The sequence below is a fragment of the Hakea prostrata genome, chromosome 2 (genome assembly GCF_041222555.1).
Source record: "Hakea prostrata isolate BN-2017 chromosome 2, UWA_Hpros_2, whole genome shotgun sequence".
NCBI lineage: Eukaryota > Viridiplantae > Streptophyta > Magnoliopsida > Proteales > Proteaceae > Hakea > Hakea prostrata.
This window is the reverse complement of record NC_142601.1, coordinates 53,227,381-53,253,492: the sequence shown is the minus strand read 5'-3', so window position 1 is coordinate 53,253,492 and position 26,112 is coordinate 53,227,381. Positions and strand designations below refer to the sequence as shown.

Below are 26,112 nucleotides of genomic sequence, written 5' to 3'. Positions count from 1 at the left end.
TAGTTCCAGCTTCAATAGGGGTATCAACTGGTTTACACCCCAACATTCCCACTTCTGATAATAGATCTAGGACATACTTTCTTTGGGATAGGAATATACCTTTATTTGATCGAGCCACCTCAATCCCTAAGAAATACTGTAACTTCCCTAGATCTTTAATTTCAAACTCTCTGCCAAGAAAGTCTTTCAACTTTCGAATTTCTTCACCATCATTCCCTGTGATGACAATATCGTCTACATAAACAATGAGAAGTGTGATGTTAGTACTTGACTTCTTGACAAATAGTGTATGATCAACATTGCTTTGCTTGTACCCAATAGAAGTCATTGCCTTCAGAAGGCGTCCAAAACTGTTTTAACCCATATATTGACCTCTTCAACCGATAGACTTTCCCTGCGGTATTGTCATCGGAAAAACCATGTGGGATTTCCATATAGACCTCTTCTGCTAACTCCCCATGTAAGAAGGCATTCTTTACGTCTAGTTGGTGTAAGTTCCAGTGTTTGTTCACAGCTACAGACAACAGAACTCTGACAGTATTTAATTTCGCAACACGGGCAAAGGTCTCCTGATAATCAATCCCATAGGTCTGGGTAAACCCCTTTGCAATTAGTCTAGCTTTCAACTTGTTGACTGATCCATCCATATTTTGTTTAACCACAAATACCCATTTGTAGCCCACTGGTTTTTTTCCTGGAGGAAGTGTAATCAGCTCCCAAGTGTCATTTTTCTTCATTGCCTGCATTTCCTTTACCATAGCTTCCTTCCATTTCTTATCAGCATAGGCTTCCTACCAACTTTTAGGAACAAATACAGATGACAGAGAGGATATAAAAGCACGGTAGGAGTCAAACAAAGAGTTATAAGAAACATATTTAGCTATGGGATGTTGAGTACAAGATCTGACCCCTTTTTCTAACAGCAATAGAAAGATTGGAAGAAGATACCTCAGTAGAATCTGATTCTGGAGCAGAAGACTGAAGTGGTAACGTATCACCTTTCTCCACCTGCTTTAGCCGGTTGTATTTCTTCCTCTGATAAGTCTGCACCTCCTTATTCTGGTCAATCTGGTTTTAAAAGATCCCAACAGTGTGTCTCACAGGAGTGGTCTCCCCCTAGCTAGGTTCTTCACATGGTTCAGAAAACAAAGGGGGTGGATTAGAGTCCTCAGTTATACTGGCCGAAGTCTCCCCCTGGTCAAGAAACTCTTCTGAGACTCTTAAGCTGTGTTGGTCTATGATAGGAAGATCTAGAGTCGGAAAGAACACCTCTCCTCTAGGACTCTCCCCCTGGAGAGGTGTATAGTAAGGGCAAAACTCATGAAAAATTACATCCATGGATACAATGGTTTTCCTGGAGGGAGGATGATAACATTTGTACCCTTTCTGAGTAGCAGAATACCCCAAAAATATGTAACGTAGGCCGCAGGGAGCCAACTTACTCTGGTGGGCTGTGATTCTGGCATAGCACACGCATCCAAAAACCTTTGGGGGAACAACAAAAGAAGAGGCTCCCTGAAGAATCTCATTAGGACATTTAAAACCAAGTTCCTACTGGGCATCCTATTCAGAAGGTAAGAAGCAGTGAGTATAGCATCACTCCAGTACTGGTCAGGTACATTCATAGCAATCATAATGGAATGGGCTATCTCTAAGAGATGTCGATTCTTCCTTTCGGCCACCCCATTTTGGGCAGCCGTATCAACGCAACTGGTCTGATGTATTATGCTAGAGTCAGAGAGATATCTTTGAAATTCACCATCAATATATTCGGTGCCATTGTCATTGTGAAGGATCTTCACAGTGGCATTGAACTGAGTTTTAATCATATTATGAAAATCACGAAAACATCGGAAAACCTCATTTTTTTTTAAAAGATAAATCCATGTAGAACGAGAGTGACAATCAATAAAAGTAACAAAGTACCTATGGCCAGTAATAGATACACATCGGCAGGGACCCCACACATCAGTATGAATTAGCATAAAAGGAATAGGTCTTCTATTATGAAGAGAAGGTAAATAAGTAGAACGAGTATGCTTTGCAAAAATGCAGGCTTCGCAAAAAAAATTATCCTTATTATAAGAAGAAACCAAATCAGGAAATATTTTCTTAAGAGTTCCTAGAGGCGGCAGACCTAGCCTACGGTGCCACTGATGAAGGTTTGATTTTACCGAATGGACCGGATTAGAAAATGTAGTCAAAGCAGACGCAAATTCTCCAATCGGCTCAAGCAAATAAAGTCCATTGTCTAGTTTATTATGTCCAATCTCCTTCCCCGTGACCAGATCCTGGAGGACACAGTAAGATGGGGAAAAAGTCACTTTACAATTCAAGTCATGTGTAAGACTACTGATAGAGAGCAAGTTACTAGAGAAAGAGGGAACATGTAAAACTTTAGACAAAGAAAGTGATGGAGAATGCTGAATGGTTCCTTTTCCAGCAATAGAAGTATATGAGCCATCTGCGATTCGAACTTTATCATTTCCAGAAGTTGGAGAATATTGTAAGAAAGAGGAGGATAAACCTGTCATATGATCTGTGGCTCCTGTATCAATGATCCAAGGAGTAGAAACTGAAGAAGCTTGAAAGCTTGTAAAAGTTTTACCTGAGGTAGCAAGGTAGGAGTTTGTATGGGGAGTAGAGGAAGCATCAATAGTTGTCATGTTGACAAAATTATCTGCAGTTCTTCAGTCTTCACCTTTTGAAAAAAAACTAAAACATCGCAGAATGTAATAGCCAAACAACTTAGGACAATTTTTTTCTCCTTTTTCCTCTCTTCTTCTTCTTCTTCTTCTTCTTCTTCTTTCTTCTTCTTTTTTTTTTTTTAATTTTAAATAATATCAGAACAGTAGAAAAGGAAAAAAACAATGGGTCTGGTCTAAATGTAAAGGAACCAAATATAATATGGTTTGGTCCAAATATGATGTGGTTTGGTTTAAATATAAAGACTTTTAGACAAAGGGTATAATATTTGGTTTGGTTTAAAGGGTGTAAAGGGAACCAAAGGGGTTTTGTTTCAGACGAAGGTGGAAGGGAACCAGAGGGGTTTTGTTTCAGACGAAGGGTACCTGGTTTCTTGGCGATGGCGACGAATTGCAGCAATTCTGTTCGGCTTCTCCTAAAGTAGCAGAAAACAGCAGCAACAGGTAGCGGAAGTGGTTCTCGTCCTCACTCTCCTTTCCGTCTGATTTAGTTGTTCTTTCAGTGGCAGAAAAACTGAAGAACGATACCAGTTTGAGGCGCAAGAAACAGCGGCTTTTCTTCCGCTTTTTCTCCTCTTTTTTCTCTCCGATGGCGCAGAAGCAGCAGTTGTAGCAGCAATGACAGTAGCAGCCGTAGATATCAGTCGGAACTGAAGAATTTCTCAGCAGCGGCGGTAACTGGAAGCAGCAGGTGCGTTAGTAGCAGTGGTGGCTCTTCTTCTCTTCTTCTCTCTCTTTTTTTTTTTTTTTTTTCGGTTCTTCGTTTGCAACAGAAAAGATACTCTCTTTTTTCTGGTCTTTGTTTGCAACCGAAAAGATAGTGCAGCGGTAGATGGTGACCTAATTGCGATGGGTTTGAAAGAGAGAAAAAAGAAAGAAGAGAGAAAAGAAAAAAAATCCTAATCGAATTGAGGCTCTGATGCCATGTTGAAAGAAACGAGTGTGGTGAATGGCTTATTGATCCATGATCTCAAGCCCTCCATTTATAATTAAGTGGAAAGTAGACTATTACAAGGAATAGAAGTTTACATGAATGCAAACTCTAATTTAACTCCTATACAAACTCTTATTAGACTCCTAATAGAATCCAACAAAAGGTCATATAGAGGATGACGTTTCACAAAGAATTAAAATAAGGAGGATGACGTGGAGAGGCGCATCCGGGGTCTTGTGTGATCGAAGTATGTCTTTAAATCTCAAAGGAGAATTCTATAGGACTATTGTACGAGCAGTTATGTTGTATGGTGTAAAGTGTTGAGCAGTTAAGAAGCATCATATAGATAAATTTAGTGGAGCAAAAATGAGGATGCTAAGATGGATGAGTGGAAAAATTAGGAAGGATAAGATAAGAAATGATCATATTAGAGTAGGTGTGGGAGTAGACCCAATAAGTTATAAGCTACGAGAAAGTCATTTGAGGTGGCACGGCCACGTTCAACAGAGGGCTGTAAATGCCCCTATATAGAAAAGTTGTTTAACCCAGATTGAAGGAATTAAAAGAGATAGGGGCAGACCTAAGATAACCTTAAGAGAAGTGGTGAAAAAGGATATGCATAACTTAGGCCTTAGATCTAGTATGGCTGCAAACAGAGTTGATTGGAGGCAAGAATCCACGTAGACGACCCCATTTAGTTAGGATAAGGCTTGTTGTTGTTCTACTCTTGCACGGCGTAATAGTTATCATTAGTATTTGCTAATCACTAAATAATTGTATAGTCTGTAGTAGGACTTTAGGAAGGTGTTGTTTAAGTTGCTTGTTATGTCCTGTAGTACTTAAAAATTGTGTAGATGTGGAATTATAACATTAAAATTTGACCATGTTTTGCCAATCAGCAGCTGAATACAAAACACCAATTTGGGTAACTATTTTCCCAATATGATCATCTAAATACGCTTATATAGCCTAAAATTGGGTTTCTACAAAGTTTTATGCCTTAATTTGGACTAAAACCCGCCAAAACTTGCAAGAAAAATATCACATGTTGACAATTCTTGGTCCGACTGAAAAACAGGAACTTAACAAGGTTTTAAACCCCAATGGTGCCTTGCATGTGTGTTTCATATTAAACTCTGCCCTTTTTAAGGTAAGTTTGATCCCTTCTGAATTTCGGATAGTGAAACAAGTTGTTCAGTAGACAATTTCCCAAAATTTCTCAAGTGTATTTGCCATATCAAATCAGAAAGCATGAATTATAACACTCCACTAGTCCAACTTAAAGATAAATCCTAGATCTTTATTATCCAGTAAATGACATATCACTGCAATGTGAAAATTAAACCTATCCGTTGTTCAATGAAAGAAAAAGAGTTTAAGGAATCACCATAAAGCTGGTCATGCAACATTAGAAGACAAAGTTCTGGCATTCGCCTCACCAAGGGGGAATAAAGCAACATGCAACTTGCCATCGCAAACAAGTACTGACTAGATGAGTTAAAACAAAAGAGGGTTTCTAACAGACTAAAATGATATAAGTCAATAAACGGTCAAACAAATGAAACTGTAGCAGTGTAAATCAGGTGTTCATCTCCAATTTAATCAAGAGAAATACTCTAACTGAGCACACCTTACTCAGTAGTTGCACTCCTTCATTCTTTATCCTTCCTAATATATGTTCAAGGGCATATTTTGCAACAGCCTGTTCAGCTTCTTTAATATGTGAAAATGTCTCAGCTGACACATATGGAACCCCATCAACCAAGACAGTAGCTCTAAACCTTGGAGAATGAGGGGATCCTTCATTCATGGTTTGATATACAGGGAGCGGAATGGCTGATTTTTGGGTGAATTGTTGCAAGCGGTTTTTATGCATTAAATGTTCCGGCACACCTACAGAAGTCAGAAGAAAACATATGAGCCTAGTGCCAACCAATGAAAAGTTACAATAGACCTATCTATACAACTTTTAATAGTAAATTGCAGCAAAGGGTAACATAATGTTTAGTGAAAAACTGCAAACACATCAATAATTTGATGAACCAAACCAAATCTGAAATACAACCTATTTGACTTGAGGGTGGGGAGGATTCCATTATCACTTCAACGGTTTAGGAGCTCCAGAATTAACGAACATTGAAGCAAATAAAGCCATAGTTGTCAACACAATCCAAGGCAGAAGAAAGTGCCTAAGCAATTAGGCAACAAGGCACCAAAGTGTTACTTTCTAAGTTACTCCTCATTGCTAACACTAAATAACACCATGCAATATTTATCATCAGAAATCAACGTTAAGCCACATCTAGTCATCAAAATTCAACTTTTAAGTTGCACTAGGTCATTGAAAATAAACATTTAAGCCACAGCCAGTCATCAAAAGTCAACTTTCAGTCCCATCAAGTCATCAGAATTTAACATTAAGCCACAAAGTCCTCAAAAATCAACACACAGACTACAAGACAGCAGGACAGAAGTAGCAAGCTGCTGAAAGTTCGAAATATTACAGCATACATTTGGTATATAGTGTTTGTAGAGATGATCACTGTCCTAGAATACCTAATTTTATATTCATAATATTCTTGAAAAATATGATCTGATCTATGAGTAATGTAACTGCTCTAGATTTAGAGAAATGTTATTTTCCTCTAATGAGTTTTGACTGGTCAAATAACTTATTTTTCCACGAGACATTTGGTATTAGGCAGAGTACAAAACCACCTTTCCAACAGAAACAAGATTGCTAAATATGAATTATACTGAAGAAGTAACGCTCCATTCAAAACATATTTGGTGTATGCACGTGCTTTTAACATTGCCCTGAATGGAAATAAAATTTTAAAACATCAAGACAAGAGATTATTTTGATACTCTTTTGGCATCTAGTGATGTTCCATCACAGAGGAAAGTTTTTATCCCTAGCATTTAAAAGTTGAAAATTGTTCCTACAGCTAAAATTCAGTTTTTATCCTTCGAGAATTTTAAAAAAATTTCTATTTTTATTAGATCCATTGGGGCTGATTACTTATTTGCTAATTTAAGTGAAGGATGCCATTTATTTAAAGTATTAAATGGTGTTAAGCATAAATCAGTGCTAAACCTGGTTTAATACTAGTGGGAACTGGGAACATAATAATTCAATTACAAACATAAAACCAGAGCCTTGAATTAAAAGGAAACAATTGCCCAGACCCAAAACACTTGGATGCCAAGGTAGCACCCCTGGGTGATATTACTGACCTCAAAATTTGTAATAAGCTATATTACGTTATTTTATTTTAATAGGTGGTTATCTGGCCATAAAACTAAAATGCAAGTGCAGCCTTGGAAAACCCACAAAAAAAAAGGCTTATTTATAAAATGTACAGGCATGAATTTGCCCACACATCCTTGGAACTCCAGATCAGTTAATTGCACATTTGGCAATAGATAAAACAGCAGTAGCTAACTTTTCATGTAAAAGATTCCATGATGCAATCCCAGGTTCAATAACCCAGGGCCCACCATGTTAACAGAACTCAAACTAAGGGTTCAGTAAAAAGATCCTTAAATAAAAGTAAGAAGTTGAGACATATCTGGAATTAAGTTTTCTAAGAGACTATTCTGAAGTTAAGGAAGAGTGGGAATACACGGATAAAATTTAATAACAAGGGGCTTGTTGTGATTGAAGGAAGCTAGTCTTTGTAAATTCTGAAAGCATGCTTTCTTCTTCCTCTTCTTCTGCTTCCCTCGAGTAGATATAACCACGCAGACACCAGACTTGCTTCCACCTGAACAAACTCTCTCAACAGGAATCTGTTAGGTAGATATTCCACAAACTCTGAAGATTGACCACCAGCTTCTCAATTTATTAACCCAAAACCAATGAAATTTTTTCTGAAACTTGAACAGGTAGCTTCAAAGGTTCAGATTTGGTCTCAGGTAGGTAACTCAGAGCAAGATGATTTGGAAAGAGATGAGACTCCAGGGCTTAAGGTGAGGGATCAGCTGATTGCAGTTAGATCACCTAATAGGCACATTTAATTAGAAATAAGCTCTGGGTTAGGCTAAATGTCCGGATCAATCTAATAGGCCTACGGTATCAGCTGTCTTTATTTCAATTGTTTCAGTCGTTCTGTTTTATTTTATTTCAGTTGAATATCTTTACCTATTGTAGAGGATTTGCTGATAAATATCGCTTGTGTTTTAAGTTTTCTGTTGGCTATGTAAATTGGTCTTACTTAGCTAGGTTGTCTTCTATTTTATATAGACTGGTTGTAAGCCGTTTCACCATCCAACGGTTTAAATAATGATGCATGGCTATCCTTCTTTTGCTGCTGAGAAAGTCAACTGCTGCAAAATTCATTGGAGAGTGAGATTCCTGTGATTAAAGAATCTGACCAAGATTTTTTGGTAGGAAATCGAAGGACATATCACCTTTCTGTGTTTGGTTTTCATCCCTCTCAAGTAAGCTATTTCATCTCTTGTCATTGACAATAGCTGAAGATGATTTAAATCAAGGTTGGAGGGTTGATCTTTTTTAACTTTAACTGCAGCTCATACGTTGTTCATAAAAGGGTGAACCCAGTGCCGAAGGCTTCCCCACAAGCAAAGTCCGTGCGCAGTGGGGGTGCAATTTTCCTACCGAGCCTTAATGCAACAAGTTTTGCTGAGAGGTTGTTTCACTGCTCATCTAGAGTTTTAAACCACAGAAAAGACTAACCAAATGGAAGTTGGCGGTGACTCAGTTTAGAGCCCTAGTTTTGCCAACATTGAGTCATTGACATTGGTGAAATATGGGAAACCTTCCAGCAGATTGCCCTCACGTACTAGGTATTAAAGGGCCTTGTAGGATGCAGGACATTGGTCACAGAATCTTATTTGGGTTCGGTTGGGTCCTTCACTTAGTTCTAATTAAGATATGCCCCATCTTTTTCCATTTTGTTTTTCTTACTTGGTTTATGCGATTTTTTTTTTCCTTCATCTTATTTTTCTTCCACAAGGTCCCAGTTGCATACTGTGCCAGCAATGATTCCTTTGATGGCCTGTTGACAACAGTGACAATGGGGTATCCGACAGTCTACCGGGGCTCCGAGGCCTGGTTTTGACTTTGAGATCCTAGAAATCCTCGAGAGCCCACAAGCTGATTTAGAAGGGGATAGGCCACCAGCAGCAGAGAGCCCTTTCTCCCGGCAAGTATCCCTACTACCCAAATACCACCCAAGTTACAAAGGAGTAGCAAAATCTGTGAACTATCACTAACTCTTGACGAGGAACGGTAAACCTGTAGAATTGCGAGGGCTATTTGGTAACTTAAAAGCAGAGGATGCAGGTGGAGTGGAGACTATATATATATATATATATATATATATATATATATATATATATATATTACTGAGAGTTAGCCTGGAAGTTACTTCAAAAGGACAGAAGGGCATAAATAAGAAGGGGAGGGAGTATTGAAGGAAGCTGAATAAATAACATATTGCTAATAACTCACATTATGAAGCTCTAGGAGAAGGTGAGAAGGTGAGAAGGTGAGAAGGTGAGAAGGGAGACTAATATCAGGTGGATTTACAACAGCATCTACCTACTTATTGAGAAGGCTCATGGAAAAATATAGAGATAGCAAAAAGGATCTCAAAGGCCTTTATTAACCTGGCAAAAGCCTATGACCAAGTCCCTAGAGATTTTATGCCAGCAATTTCTAGTGAAGAGAGGAGTGTGGAGAAAATATGTGGATATAATTAAAGAAATGTATGAGTTCGCGATGATCTATGGGGGGTGAAGGACAAGGAATTTTTAATTACAATTGAGTTACATCAAGGATAAGCCTTAAACCCTTATTTATGTACTTATCATGGACGACTTAACCAAAAGCAATCAAGATGAGGTCTTGTGGTGTATGCTCCTTGCCGATCATAGTTTTTTGGTGGATGGGATCAAAGCAAGGAGTAACACCAAGTTACAGATATGGAAATCAACCTAAGAAACAAGAGGCTTTAAGATTAGTGGACAAAGGATGGAGTATACAACTATGATGCATACAGGCTTGGTTTAATATGTGGAAAGAAAATCACTGCTTTAAAGTGACCATTTGAGATATCTAGGGTCAATCATAAAAAAAGAAGCTAACAAAAGATGACATTTCCTAGATAGTTAAGGTGGGTTGGTTGAAGTGAAGAGATGCACCTGGAGTACTGTGTGACTGTCATATTCCTTGGAAGCTCAAAAAGTTCTATAGCAATACTGACGAGCTAAGATACATGGGCAGAATATTGGCACTTAATAAGTGTCAATTTTGGAAGAAGTGTTGCTGAGAAGAGGATGTTAAGATGAATGTGTGGGAAAACTAGGGAAGATACAGTAAGGAATGAACATATTAGAACTATTTTAAGAGTTGCTTTGAAGAATGAAAAGATCCCAGAGAAATGGTTGAGATAGTATGGTTCTATGCAGCAGAGGACTAGGGATGCCCCAATAAAGAAGGATAATATAATTTCACTTATTTTGTCAAGGCACCAAGGCAAAGCATAGGCGTCCAAGCACTACATTGGTGGCCAGGCATCCAGGGATGGCTTGTGTCTAGCTAGTGTCATTAATTCCCAATAGAACGCCTTGACACCTAGACACCATGACAACTATGATTTTCACTTGAAGGGGCTAAAAGAGCTAGGGGCAAGCCTAAAATGTCCACGGGAAAAGTTGTGAAGAATCACGTGCCATGGATAGAACCTATTATTGGTCAAAGATTCATGTAACAGATCCCATTTAACTGAATTATCCCAAGTAGATGTCCCTACTTATATTTTACTTACTTCATATCTCATTTTTCAATTCCTGTCCCTCTTTCACATCTTTTCATCCCTCTGCCTCTTTTTTCTTTAAAAAAAAAAAAAATTTGACCACTATTCGTTACTTTGTTTTGTTTGGATCTATGTAATTGACTCCGTTAAGTTGGGAAAAGGCTGAGTTTGCAGTTATTGCTGCTGTTTTTGTTGAACAAAAAACATCAATAAGAGGATATATAGTGGAGGGGAAGAGTCATTTTCAACCCTTGATACTGATGGTGCGGAAAAACCACTTTTTTGAAGAGAGAGTTTTCCTTCATATGTCCTCATTGATGGAGTTTTGGGGCCAGAACAATGAAAGAAAGACTCTTGATTTGCCTACAATAGAGATCTAACAATAGCCATAAAGATGGATACGAGACCAAAACACTTTTTTTTTTTTTTTAAACAAAGGTAATGAAAAATTCATTACCAAAGGAAAGAGAGAGAACGGGGAATACAAAAGAGAACCAGGAGGGCTCAACATGCAGCACCAAGCCTTACAACAAACCTGAAAGGGCACACAGAGAAAGAAGATACATAGCGCTAGGCAATAATGGACCGAAAGACAAGGCCATCAGGCCAAGCTCGACTGAGCCAAACCTAGAAATCTCACTCTTCTTTTCCTTCTTGACTTGACAAGGATTGCAGGTGGCAGACCATCAAATTAGAGGGATTTCTTAACCTAGATGCTTCCATAATTGAAGTAGTATCACAGGATTATTCGAAGTTGCAGTAGCATGGCCAAAGAGGGCTGTTTCAACTAGACGTCCTAATATTAGCAATCTCAAAAGTCAGAACCAGAGAACAAAGAGGATGCAATAGGTGTAGAATCTTCATCATAAGTAGGGTCTTCAACAGAGTTGACTTCAAAAGCTGCACAACAATCAGTGGCATCAACAATGGCAGGGAGATCAAGCCGTAGCACGAGGGGGAGAGACAGAGAGAGACAGAGAGACACCACAAGAGAGAGAAGAGGCTCATTCACACAAGAAAGCGAGAGTGTGAAGAGAGTCTCTTCTCCCAGAGGGATTCCCCTACTCCAGCTCACAACCATCAAAAGCTAGAGTGAGTGAGAGAAGGAAGAGAGGGAGTGAGAGATAGAGTGAGTGAGAGAAGGAAGAGAGAGATGAAACAAAGACGTCATCTTGCTCTGGCTCCGGCCATCTCAATCAGATTAGAGAGAGGAAGAAAGAGAAAGAGAGAGAGAGAACGACAAAGACAGAGAGACAGATCGAGAGAGGGAAAAAAGAGAGAGAAGAGAAGATAGGGAAGAGAGATAAAGAAACAAAACAGAGACGGCTGCCCACAGGGAATCTCTTGCTCCAGCTCTCGGCCATCTCAGACAGAGAAGGAAGCAGGAGTGAAAGAAAGAGATATGGACAAACATAATAAGCGAGAGAGAGCGAAGGAAGAGAGAAGAGACATAGAGGGAAGAGATGAGACAGGGACAGATAAAACTGAGACGTCCTGCTCTGAATTCTAGCCATCTCAGACAGATTAGCGAGAGAAGGAAAAATGAAAGAGAGTGTTGGTTGAGTACTACTAGGAGTTCAATTCTATTAGAATTTTTATTCATGTAAATTTCTTGTTACCCAAGTAAGGGTATTTATGTAATAGTGTACCTTTCACTTAATTATAAATTGAGGGCTTGAGATCACATTGATCAATAAGCCATTCTACCAACATAGTGTTTCTCAACATGGCATCAAAGCCTAAGTTCGATTAGGAAAAAGAGACCTACCTTCTTCTTCTTCTTCTTCTTTTTCAAACCCATCGCCATTCTTCAGTTCTGCAGCTGGCAATTTTTCAGTACCGTCTCAGTCGCCATTCTTCAGTTCTACCGCTGGCAGTTTTTAAGTTCTGCCTCGGTTCAAATAGGGAAGAATAAAAACAGAAAAAAGAGGAAAGAAGAAGAGAAGAAGAAGTTCGATTTAGTTCCTTCTCGATTTGAATAGGGACGAATAAGAACGGAAAACAAAGGAAAGAAGAAGAGAAGTAGAAATCAGCAACTTCCGTTGCGAAGAAGAAGAAAAAGAAGAAATCTGCAACTTCCGCTGCTTCTGCAACTGCAACAGCTTTAGCTTCGGCTCCTGCAACTGCCACTACTTCTGCAACTGCAACAGCTTCAGCTCCTGCAACTACCGCTGCTACAGTGAGTTATTTCTTCGATTTTTTTCTCTTGTTCTTCGTCTGAAAGAGATGCTCCTGAAGACCAGACTCCTGCTCATACACCTGCTGTTTTTAGGGTCGATTAGCCCAACAAAAAACATAAATACGATGGTTGAGGGGTTTAATTTGCAAACTTAAAGTCTTTTAGAGATATTTTTGTAAATTTGCATATTTTCAGGGACTTTTATGTAAATTTGCATAGTTCCAAGGGCCTATTTGTAAATTTACAAATTTTCAAGGACTTCAATATAAATTTGCATAGGTTTAGGGGCCTAGTTGCAAATTCAGATTTTTCTGGGACTTATTTGTAATTTCCCATATTTATTAAAAAAAAAAAAACAAAAGAGAGAGAGAGAGAGAGAAAGAAGAAGAAAGAAAGAACACTCTGCAACGTTTCAGTTATTATTCAAGGGTGATGACTGAAGAACTGCAGCCAATTTTTTCAACATGGCAACTACCGATGGTACTACTGCTCCCACTAGATCCGAACATTACCCCACTCTTCATCCTCTTTCGGTACGATTTGATGGAACAAATTATTTGATCTGGTCTCAATCTGCTTACCTGACTATTGCCCAGAAGATGACTTGTTGGACACATTACGGGCACCACTGTCAAACCTACTACCACAGGTATTTCACAGGATAAATGGATCTCGAACGATTCTTATTATGTCATTCCTTTTAAATTCCATGAATTCAAATATTGTTCGTGGATACCTATTACTTGATACTACAGCCCAAATCTAGAAGGCTACTACTGAAACATATGGACAGTTGGGGAATGATGCACAGGTTTATGAGCTACAAAAGAAGCTTCATGAGACTACCCAAAAGGAACTAACTAGCCCAATATTATGCTGAGTTGTGATCTCTTTGGCAGGAGTTGGATCATTATGGGGATTATCACCCCACTAATCCCCATGATGTGACTACTTATAGGAAGCACGTTGATAAGATTCGGGTATATGACTTCTTGGCAAGTTTGAATGTGGAGTATGATCAGATCAGAGTGCAAGTATTAAGTCGTTCTCACTTTCCTACACTAGAATAGTCTTATGCCCTTGTTCAGTGTGAGGAAAGCCGTTGATTAACCATACTTCATGCTCCTATTGTGGAGAAATCAGCCTTATAGTCTTGTTAGCACTAAATTTGATTCAGTTAAGTAGATTGTCAAGTGTGAGCACTGTCATAAACCATATCATACCAAGGCCAATTGTTGGAAGCTCCATGGTAAGCCTGCTGATTTTGAGAAAAAGAGAGCACAAAGAAGAGGAAAACCGAAAGCTCATATTTCTAAGACAGATTTCACAACACCCTCTGCAGACATTGGTTTTTCACAAGAGGAGTTAGCTACTCTCTGACGTATTCTACAGTCTTCTACTGCCGGTACAGCCTCTACCACTGCTTCCTCTACTACCCATACCAACTCCTACCTTGCTACTTCAAGTAAAACTTTTACAAGCTTCCAAGTTTCTTCAATTTCTGTTGGATTCTACTAGGAGTTCAATTAGAGTTTGTATAGGAGTTAAATTAGAGTTTGTATTCATGTAAAATTCTATTCCTTGTAATAGTGTACTTTCCACATAATTATAAATAGAGGGCTTGAGATCATTGATCCATAAGCCATTCCACCCAAAATCGTGTTTCTCAACATGGCATCAGAGCCTAAGTCCAATTAGGGAAGAGAAAGAAGAAAAAGAGAAAAAAAAATCTGCTGCGTCACCGAAACCATAACCTTCTGCCTTCTTCTACTTTTGGTTTTCTTCTACTCTGAAATTCTGCAACTGCTCCATCACCGAAACCATAACCTTCCGCCTTCTTCTTCTGGTTTTCTTCTTCCCTGAATTTATGAAACCAGACTCCCATCTCCATCGCAGTTCTGATTTTCGAAACGATATTCTGAATTTCTAAAACAAGACTCCAAGCAATTCTGATTTCTGAAACGATATTATGAAATTCTGAACCCAGACTCCATCTCCATCGCTAACTCCATCGCAGTTCTGATTTCTGAAACCAGACTCCATCTCCATCTCCATCGCAAACTCCATCGCAGTTCTGGTTTCGTAACGATAGCTTTACAGCCTCTTACATCTTCTTCTATCTTCTTCTTCTGGGTTTTGAAACGATACCTCCTTAAAAACATACTCAACCCTTAAACCAAAAGTTTGAACCAAATCAGACCAGGGGTCTACTTGTAAATTCTTATAGATGAAGGGTCCTTTTTTTGAGAATTCATAGTTTTACAAGGACCTATATGAAATTATTCATCTTTAGGGGCCTATCTATAATTATTCATATGTTTAGGGTCCTTTCGGTAATTTTACATATTTCTAAGGTCTATTTGTAATTATCTATGTTTTTAGGGGGGTTTATGTAATTATCCATATTTTCAAGGGCTTTTCTGCAATTTTGCATATTTTGGAAAGAAAAAAAAATGGTGTTCCTTATATGCACTTTTTGAATGTGATTTGGCTATTGCATTCTGCGACGTTTCAGTTATTTTTGAAAGGGTGAAGACTGAAAAAACTGCAAACAATTTTTTCAATATGGCAACTACCGATGGTATTACTGCTTCCACTGGCTCCGAACATTATCCCATTCTTCATCCTCTTTCGGTAAGATTTGATGGCACAAATTATTTGATCTGGTCTCGATCTGCTTACCTGACTATTGCCCAGAAGATGACTAGTTGGACACATTACGGGCAACACTATCAAACCTACTACCCAGGTGTTTTACAGGATAAATGGATATCAAATGATTCTCTTATTATGTCATTCCTATTGAATTCCATGCATCCAAATATTGCCTGGGGTTACCTATTACTTGATACTGCAACCCAAATCTGGAAGGCTACTACTGAAACCTATGGACAGTTGGGGAATGATGCACAGGCTTATGAGCTACGAAAGAAGCTTCATGAGACTACCCAAAAGAAACTGACTATGGCCTAATATTATGCTGAGTTACGATCTCTTTGGCAGGAGCTGGATCATTATAGGGATTATCATCCCACTAACCCAGATGATGTGACTACTTATAGGAAGCACATTGATAAGATTCGGATATATGACTTCTTGGCAGGTTTGAATGTGGAGTACGATCAGATCAGAGTGCAAGTCTTAAGTCGTTCTCCCTTTCCTATACTAGAACATTCTTATGCTCTTGTTCAGTGTGAGGAAAGTCGTCGATTAGCCATGCTTCATACTCCTATTATAGAGAAATCAGCCTTACAGTCTGTTCGCACTAAATCTGATCCGGCTAAGGAGATTGTCAAGTGTGAGCACTGTCACAAACCATATCATACCAAGGCAAATTGTTGGAAACTGCATGGGAAGCCTACTGATTTTGAGCAAAAACGAGCACAAAGAAAGGGAAAATCAAAGGCTAATCTTTCTGAGACAGTTTTCACCACACCCTCTGCAGATGTTGGTTTTTCACAGGAGTTTGCTACTCTGCGACGTATTCTACAGTCTTCCACCGATACAGCCTCAATCACTACTACCTCTACTACCCATACCAACTCCTACCTTGCTACTTCAGGTAAAACTTTTACAGGCTTTCAAGTTTCTTCAATTTCTACTCCTTGGATCATTGATACAGGAGCCACAGATCATATGACAAATTGATCCTCCTCTTTCTTACAATATTCTCCAACTTCTGGAAAGGATAAAGTTTGAATTGTTGATGGCTCCTATTCTTCCATTGCTGGAAAAGGGATCATTCAGCATTCTACATCACTTTCTTTGTCTAAAGTTTTACATGTTCCCTCTTTCTCTACTAACTTGCTCTCTATCAATAGTCTTACACATGACTTGAATTGTAAAGTGACTTTTTTCCCATCTTACTGTCTCCTCCAGGATCTGGTCACGGGGAAGGAGATTGGACATAATAAACTAGACAATGGACTTTATTTGCGCCGATTGGAGAATTTGCGTCTTCTTTGACTACATCTTCTAATCCGGTCCATTCGGTAAAATCAAACCTTCATCAGTGGCACCGTAGGCTAGGTCACCCTCTCTAGGAACTCTTAAGAAAATATTTCCTAATTGGTTTCCTCTTTTAATGAGGATAATTTTTTTTGTGAAGGCCTGCATTTTTGCGAAGCAGACTCGTTCTACTTATTTACCTTCTCTTCATAATAGAAAAACTATTCCTTTTATGCTAATTCATACTGATGTGTGGGTTCCTGCCGACATGTGTCTATTACTGGCTATAGGTATTTTGTTACTTTTATTGATTGTCACTCTCGTTCTACATGGATTTATCTTTTAAAAAAAAATGAGGTTTTCCGATGTTTTCGTGATTTTCATAATATGATTAAAACTCAGTTCAATGCCACTGTGAAGATCCTTCACAATGACAATGGCACCGAGTATATTGATGGTGAATTTCAAAGATATCTCTCTGACTCTAGCATAATACATCAGACCAGTTGCGTTGATACGGCTGCCCAAAATGGGGTGGCTGAAAGGAAGAATCGACATCTCTTAGAGATAGCCCGTTCCATTATGATTGCTATGAATGTACCCGACCAAGATCTTGGAGTGATGCTATACTCATCGCTTCTTACCTTCTGAATAGGATGCCCAGTAGGAACTTGGCTTTAAATGTCCTAATGAGATTCTTCAGGGAGCCTCTTCTTTTGTTGTTCCCCCAAAGGTTTTTGGATGCGTGTGCTATGCCAGAATCACAGCCCACCAGAGTAAGTTGGCTCCCTGCGGCCTACGTTACATATTTTTGGGGTATTCTGCTACTCAGAAAGGGTACAAATGTTATCATCCTCCCTCCAGGAAAACCATTGTATCCATGGATGTAATTTTTCATGAGTTTTGCCCTTACTATACACCTCTCCAGGGGGAGAGTCCTAGAGGAGAGGTGTTCTTTCCGACTCTAGATCTTCCTATCATAGACCAACACAGCTTAAGTGTCTCAGAAGAGTTTCTTGACCAGGGGGAGACTTCGGCCAGTATAACTGAGGACTCTAATCCACCCCCTTTGTTTTCTGAACCATGTGAAGAACCTAGCCAGGGGGAGACCACTCCTATGAGACACACTGTTGGGATCTTTCAAAACCAGATTGACCAGAATAAGGAGGTGCAGACTTATCAGAGGAAGAAATACAACCGGCTAAAGCAAGTGGAGAAAGGTGATACGTTACCACTTCAGTCTTCTGCTCCATAATAAGATTCTATTGTTCCCCTTAAGGTATCTTCTTCTGATCTTCCTATTGCTGTTCGAAAAGGGGTCAGATCTTGTACTCAACACCCCATAGCTAAATATGTTTCTTATAACTCTTTGTCTGACTCCTATCATGCTTTTATATTCTCTCTATCATCTGTATCTGTTCCTAAAAGTTGACAGGAAGCCTATGCTGATAAGAGATGGAAGGCAGCTATACTAGAGGAAATGCAAGCAATGAAGAAAAATGACACTTGGGAGCTGATTACACTGCCTCCAGGAAAAAAACCAGTGGCTTGCAAATGAGTATTTGAGGTTAAACAAAATATGGATGGATCTGTCAACAAGTTGAAAGCTAGACTAGTTGCAAAGGGGTTTACCAAGACCTATGGGATTGATTATTAGGAGACATTTGCCCCTGTTGCGGAAACTAAACACTGTCAGAGTTTTGTTGTCTGTAACTGTGAACAAAGACTGGAACTTGCACCAACTAGATGTAAAAAATGCCTTCTTACATGGGGAGTGAGTAAAAGAGGTCTATATGGAAATCCCACATGGTTTCTCCAATGACAATACTGCAGTGAAAGTTTGTTGGTTGAATAGGTCAATTTATGGGTTAAAACAACCTCCTAGATGCTGGTTTGGACACCTCCTGAAGGCAATGACTTCTATTGGGTACAAGCAAAGCAATGCTGATCATATACTATTTGTCAAGAAGTTAGTTACTAACATCACACTTCTCATTATTTATGTGGACGATATTGTCATCACAGGAAATGATGGTGAAGAAATTCAAAGGTTGAAGAACTTTATTGGCAGAGAGTTTGAGATTAAAGATCTAGGGAAGTTAAAATACTTCTTAGGGATTGAGGTGGCTCGATCAAAGAAGGGTATATTCTTATCCCAAAGAAAGTATTTCCTAGACTTGTTATCAGAAGTGGGAATGTTGAGGTGTAAAGCAGTTGATACCCCTATTGAAGCTGGAGCTAAACTTATAGAAAAGAGGGAGAACCAGTGGACAAAGAAAGATACCAACGGCTAGTAGGGAAGCTTATTTACTTGTTCCACACCAGGCCAGACATCACTTATGCAGTGGGGATAGTGAGCCAATTCATGCATGATCCATATTCATCTCATATGAACGTTCTAACCAGAATGCTACAATATTTGAAGGGAACTCCTGGAAAAGGAATACTTTTGTCACCCATTGATAATCTAAGAGTAGAAGCATACACTAATGCTGACTAGACAGGATCTCCAGACAAGAAGTCAATTTTAGGTTACTGTGCCTTTGTTGGAGGTAATCTAGTTACTTGGAGAAGTAAGAAACAGAATGTGGTAGCTTTATCCAGTACTGAAGCTGAATACAAAGTTATGGGTCGTGGAGTTTGTAAGCTACTATGGTTGAAAGGCTTGCTACAAGATATTGGAATCCAAATTCCAACCCTATGATGTTATATTGTGACAAAAGGCTGCTATTAGTATTGCTAATAATCCAGTACAACATGATCGAACTAAGCACATTGAAATTGACAGGTTTTTTGTCAAAGTAAAGTTGGAACAAGGGTTTATTTGCATGCCTTTTGTGAGGTCCGAAGACCAAGTGGCAGATGTTTTCACTAAGGGTTTGAAAGAAGGAGATTTCCTTCCTATTGTAGGCAAGTTGGGCATGACTATACTTATGCCTCAACTTGAAGGGGAGTGTTGGTTGAGTATTATTAGGAGTCCAATTCTATTAGAGTTTTTATTCATGTAAATTTCTTGTTACCCAAGTAAGGGTATTTATGTAATAGTGTACCTTTCACTTAATTATAAATAGAGGGCTTGAGATCACATTGATCAATAAGCCATTCTACCAACATAGTGTTTCTCAACAAAGACAGTGAGATGGGACAGAGATGTCGCCTTCCTAGAGGCAATCTCTTGCTCCTGGCCATCTCAGACAAATTAGAGAGAACAGGAAAAGCAGGAATGAAAGAGAAAGAGAGCCAGAACGCAGATCGGTCATTCCATGGCTGCCATTCATCTTTGCGTCTTAACCATCCTCTCAGCAACTGTTATGGATTCTGCTCAAGAAGCTCTGGCGCCGGCGCCTTCTATGGACCAAGGAGCAGGTGCTGCCCTGCCTCCATTATTTCTGGCAGTAAAAAGATTTAGCCTCAAAAAACTGGGATCTCCCAATTCAGGTTAGCATTGGACCTCAAATTCCCAAATATTGAATCGCCCAATGATATGGATACAAACAAACAGTTATCAGCTTGAACCATGAAAAGTTTGAGTCAGAAGTTAAAGGAGATTTTTCTCAAAACCAGTGATACCAGTAGTAGTAGCAAAAGAAACAGAAAAAGGTGAAGAATTAAGGAAAAAGCATAAGAAGAAGGTTTTAACCTGAGAGAAAAGGGCCAGTCTGAGATTGAACAAACAGGAAGGAAAATTTCAGAACTGCATGGAAAACATAAAGAGAGAAAAGAAAGAGGGGAAGTATGCATTGTCATGCAGGCACCAAAAGAATAATCATTCCATCATCAAATATGTCCAATAAATTGGGCTACAAGCATATTTATAAAATTGACATTGGAAGTTTCTTAATTGTAGTCTAAAACTGAAATAGATTTAAAATCTTAAATATCGCCTAATCATCTAACCCAATCTAAATCTATAATGAATCAACCTCTAAAACTACAGATAAAATGAAAATCTAGGCTAAGTAAAGTATTATAAGATAAATCCAAATAAGCAAATAAGTAAACTCCTAATATCCATATATCCTAGCAAATCCAAATCCCAGTTTAGGCATTGTTTTCAGCCAGACCTCTCAAGCACCTTTAAAACCGTCCTAAGAATTGTTGTTGCATCATAAAAGGGTCTTTTTACCAGCCTGTTCTTGCTGATCCAATCCTTTGATTTTATAAAGGGCATACCCAGTGCCGAAGCTCCCCACCTGTGGGGTCTGGGGAAGGGACTTTCTAGGCAGTCTTACCCCTGCTTTTTGCAGAGAGGCTGATTCGAACCCGCGACCTCCAGCGCACAATGGAGAGACTCCACCATTGCGCAGGCCCGCCCTTCAATCCTTTGATTTTATGATACAAGAAAACCCCAGATTATAGTTTTGGGTCTCAAATTTCACTGTTTTAACAGTTCACTCAAATCTGACCATTATAACAGTAAACTATTTCGGTGATTATTTAGTCTTATATCATGAATGGGGGCCCTAATCTGACATTCATAGGATAAGGATAAATTTGACCTTATTGAAGACCTAAATTCTGCTTTATGGTTTTCATGAGATCCTGTTAAAGGGGTTGCGTAATCCAAACTTTGGGTTCATCCTGTCTTCCTTCCACCATCAACACCCAAGAGTTTCAGGAAGAAAAGGAACAAGATGAACAAGGGAAACTCTCTTGCTGATTCCAGTGTAACATCAGAACAGAGCACAGCTAAAAAAGGAGAAAAAATAAAGAATAAGAAGAACAAGAAGAAAGTCCAGGAAGCAATGAACTGCAGCAAAGAAAAAGGAATACAACCCCAGATCCAGAGAGACCAAAGATGTTCACAAAAACAAGAAGAGGGGGGAGGGAAGGACCAACACAGCCTTGGCTTCACAACAGCAACTCAAAATATAAATTCATTTCATATTCAATTCTCAAAATTGCAGGGGTAAGACTGTTGGAAATTTGCCCTCCCGGACTTCACATAGGAAGCCTTTGGCACCAGGTTCGCCCTTTTTTATTCAATTTTGTAATCAATGACAATGGAGAGTAATTACACTATTATATCAATCAGCCAGAAATGAAAACTGTATTAACTAGGTAACTAAATAATAACCAAAACTCATATGCTTACCCAACTTCCCTAAAATATAATAAGTTAGCAAAATTAAAAGATCATCAATACTCCTGCATAATCCTACAAAAATAGTTACATTTTTCCATTAGACAGGTGCACCTAGTTTAGACTCCTGGCCATAATGAATAGGTGGACAATGCAAACACATGAAAATTAAATAAGTATACAGAAAAAGATGTCACGGGAAGATCATATACCAAATGGAAAGAGAATGCCTCCCTATCTATTCATAGAACTTGCAACAGCCCCAGTCTAGAAATTTACATTTTCAAGTAAACAAGTGAAATATTGATGTCAGCATAACACGTAACCAAAGCATTTCCTCTGACTCATATTTACAGTTAGTTACGATGTACAGAGTTCATATGCACAGTCATCATATAATAGCTTTTCTAGTGATCAAGCTTCATCCAGTCTAAAATATTGAATCCAAGATACGAGGCTGGATCCTTTTTGTTGAAACCACATTTAATCTTGTCAGGTGTTCACTTGAAACTCACACACCAAAGGCAAATACAGGGAGGAGGGGGATTGAGACAGAAAGATGAAAGGATAAGAATTAAAATAGGAAAAGAAAATAAAAAAGAGGAAAGACAAAATATGCTAGAGATAAGCTTGAGATAACCAAGTTCCATTTCACTCCTGAACATGCAATGCACCAAATCAAACCAAAGACCAAATATGCTTGAAATAGGCATGAGATAACCAAGATCCATCTCAATCCTCAACATGTATTGCACCAAATCAAACCATTTACGTGTCAAAAACAGAATAAAGTGAAAACTAATACCAATCCTGCTATTTCAGCACCCAATATCATGCAGAGTAGATAAAACACAAAGTATGGGTTTCTTTGGCAAAATGACCGAGAACCAAAAAAATAAATAAATAAGCAAAAGACAAAATTTAACAACCAAACCCAACAAAAGAGGTTGGAGGGGAGACAAATTCACTCCATCCTTCGTTACCTATACACACGCACACACACATGAAAGCAAATTTCTACGGTGATCTATTGATAAAGAGGGTCAGAGAGAGACTTTAAAATAGTCTGCTTCAATACCACCATTCCTAATATTATAAAAAATAATAATAATAATAATTCCTGTGACAAAGCTTTGCAAGAATCGAGCTGAAACACAGACAATGGATAATAAGATACAACAGATACGAGAACTGATATAAGAAAATAAGAAATAGGTTCTATTACAGGTTCCTCAATTCATTCTCCCCGCATTGGAATAAGTTAAAAGAGCCAAACCCAGCCACAAGCGTGAGTTAACCAGAGGAAACCCAGAACCCAAATCACTAAATTTCCACTAGGTGGGTAGGGGAGACAGAAACTCACTGCATCTTACAACACCTAAAAACACGGGGGGAAATAGAAAAGATATAAATTCTATGGTGGTTTCTTCTGAAAAAGAGAGAGATTTCCCAACAAGTCAACAACCTCCTCCATAGAGTCCATACCCCATTTCTCATCTAACATAAGAAAATAAAAATAAAATCCAGAGACAGCTGATACACAGACGATGAATTTACAATAGACATTACAAGTTCTTGAGTGCATTTTTCTCCGCAATGAAAATCCTTAACTGGATCAAACCCAACCACAAGCATGAGCTAACCAGATGAAACCAAGAGCACGAATCACTGTCTAAACATCTATAGCAGAGATGGAAGGTCTCTGATGGCAAGATATGATGTTTACCAGGCTTGCTGCTTTTCGAAATCGCTCCGGCTTCGGCCATTTCCCTCTTCTTCGGGGTTTGGACACCAATATTTTCCGTCTGAGAAAGGAATACTGCTTCTCTGATACTCGCTCAGTCCGACTCTGCAGTGCAGTAGCATGCGAAGGAAATGACTTCATATGGCGAACGCCAACTGGCCGGCTCAGAGCCTTCCAGTTTCAATTTAAGCGCCATTGGTCCACCTCCGTCCTTTTCACTGTTTCATTAGGCTGCGTTTGCCTGATGGAATAAATGTTCAGTGGAAAATTTCTTTAAAAAAAACAAATTTTTCTTATTTTCCCTTTAAATCTTAATAATATAAATTATTTAATTGCTTAGGGTGGAAAAATTAGAGACAATTTGTCTCATAAATGTGACAACTCCCCCCCCCCCCCCCCGGCCCAAGTAATTTCCCATACCCGCAAACATTTTTAAAACTTTACCCAACAAATGTTTTTTGTCCGCTCCCTTCTGCTTGGTGAGGGACCTTGCGTGATGGGAATGCTTGGGGGGTGGGGGGGGGGGGGGGGGGGGGGGGGGGGGGTTTTTTTCCCCCCCCTTCCCCCCTTTTTTTGGAAAATATGAAAAAATAAAATATAAGACCTACAATCAATATTTTTCCATAAAATTCATTATTTTCCTTTCCTTCTTCCTCACCCCACTACACATGGGCCCACCTATTTTTTTTCCCACCCCACCTTTGCAAACACACGCAGTTTCTAAGGGGTGATAGGTCTATGTATGGTATTGTACCGGGCGATACGGATCAGTTAGTATCGGTTTCACCTACAAAATCAGTACAACATCAACATGGATTGGAAGGTTTTGATTAATAGATCAATGAATTTATTTTTTCTTAAAAAATTATATTTAATATAATTTTTTTCTGTTGGAAAATAAATCTAAACTTGACGTCTACAGAATTTATTATTATGATGATATTTTTCTTTTCTTGGATAACAATGAATACATTTATTGGTTCATCCCAAAAAAAAAACAATACATACATTCATATGTGTTAGGTGTCAAATCTACTGATGTTGCAGATTGCAGGTCGCACCAAACGATTCAGCTTTGGCTTGAACTGATCAGATCTATGCATACCTGCAGATTGACTGAAATGTATGGTTAGAAACGGTGCAGGCGATTGGCTTGATCGACGATTTGTCTCCAACAATCAAGTCAGTAGAGAATTAGATGAGATCAAACTAGACCTCAGGAGAACCCTAGATTTGAAAGAGCTAAGAGCTGGAAAGTTGCAAGTCTAGTGAATTTATTTGGCAACATTGAGCTCATGATTATTCTTCATCAAATTTGTTTGGATCTATTATCAATCCATCTATAGTTGTGAAAATTCATTAGTATTTGAGTTCATCTATGGTCATAAGAATTTATTTGGCAACACGAGCTCATCTTTTGATCAAAAGAGCTCATCAGGGAATCTTGAGTTCATATTCTAATCAAGAGAGTTTATCAAAGAATAATCATGAACTCATCTTTCAGATTAGAAGATGTTAAATTCTTCCCCTGACCTGGAGAGTTCATCAATGAATATTGGGTTCATCATAGCCATCATTTCTTCCATAGAGTTATTCGTCTGACTCAAGCTCTATCTCCAAATTTGAATCTCCTCATCTTGGGAAAATGCTCAGCCCCATTATCATTTCAAATTTTTAAAATGTTCCACTTGTCAGCCTTTGGCATTCTTCTCCTAAATGCTAGGTATTTTTTATTCAATACACATCCTCCAAGATACAGCTCTATACCTCTTTTCATGACTAATCTCTTTATTCCATATATCCAATTGTTTCCTTCCTAAATGCAGATGATTTGCATTTTCTTTCTCAAGCATCGATTCAATTTGGTTACATTCGTTGATTCAAAGCATTGTATATTTATCCTCCAAATTCAGAGGGACAATTGTTTTTATTTTTTTATCTAAGGTTCACTCGGGTCAACTTGCGCACACCTCGAAAAGGGGGACAATTTATTTATGCAATCATACTCGAACAGTTTATATTGAGATGATGTACGTCAAACTACAGTTGTGATGTAAAGAACATCGTTACTAAAATTAGACAAAATTATATATAGGCAATCATTAATAATTGTCAAAGTTATATTGTAAAGACTAAAATTTTCGTTTCCCCTCCCTTCTCTTTGATTTTCTCTTACAATAAAGGAGAATACTATTGAATATTTACCCTAAAGTGTTGTTATTCAATGTTCATCTATTTTAAGGTAATCTAATATTAAGATTGTATGGTAATGGAAATGGTGTAGGTGGGGGCTGGGGGAGAGAAGTTTTATACACTAAACTCAAGGAGAGCTTAACGAAATTCTTTACCCTACCTGGCATACCCGAGTGTGTGATCCACAGCCCCAAAGATCCAATATCAAAGAAACCAACCTCTCACATTCACAATAACATAACCATGAACAAGACTAAATCAAATGTTAAACCACATTATCAGAGGAATTAAGATAAAACTCAGGAGAATAACAATATAATCAAAGTGCAGAAAGAACGATACTAATATAATAATCAAATAGAATAATCACATATAGAGTGCGCGGAAAATCACTCCACATAGTACAGCTGGAATAGTAAATCAAAAGTCAAATGAAATATTACAACCGATTCCCAAAATGAAATGAAAAGAAAAGAAATAATCAAACTAAACTAATGTCTCTTCTAACTTATAAATATTACTCCTAAAAGTATAAGTCTCAGAA

At 38.5% G+C, this 26,112-nt stretch overlaps 1 protein-coding gene across 4 annotated transcripts in view; it reads right to left on the bottom strand.

Annotated features, from left to right (window-relative positions):
* LOC149024867 (uncharacterized) overlaps window positions 1–23,567 on the bottom strand; it is a 42,902-nt gene extending 19,335 nt beyond the window's left edge. For all 4 annotated transcript variants that reach the window (XR_016171676.1, XM_089145058.1, XM_089145059.1 and 1 more), the window contains exons 1-2: window positions 23,358–23,567; window positions 5,270–5,532 (exon numbers count right to left, since the gene is read on the bottom strand). Coding sequence is in view for 3 of the 4 variants with exons in the window: in XM_089145058.1 (XP_089001184.1) it covers window positions 5,270–5,532; window positions 23,358–23,397 (303 nt within the window). In the remaining variant the exon portion in view is untranslated. The remainder of the gene's footprint in view (window positions 1–5,269; window positions 5,533–23,357) is intronic.
* Between the last annotated feature and the right edge of the window lie 2,545 nt (window positions 23,568–26,112).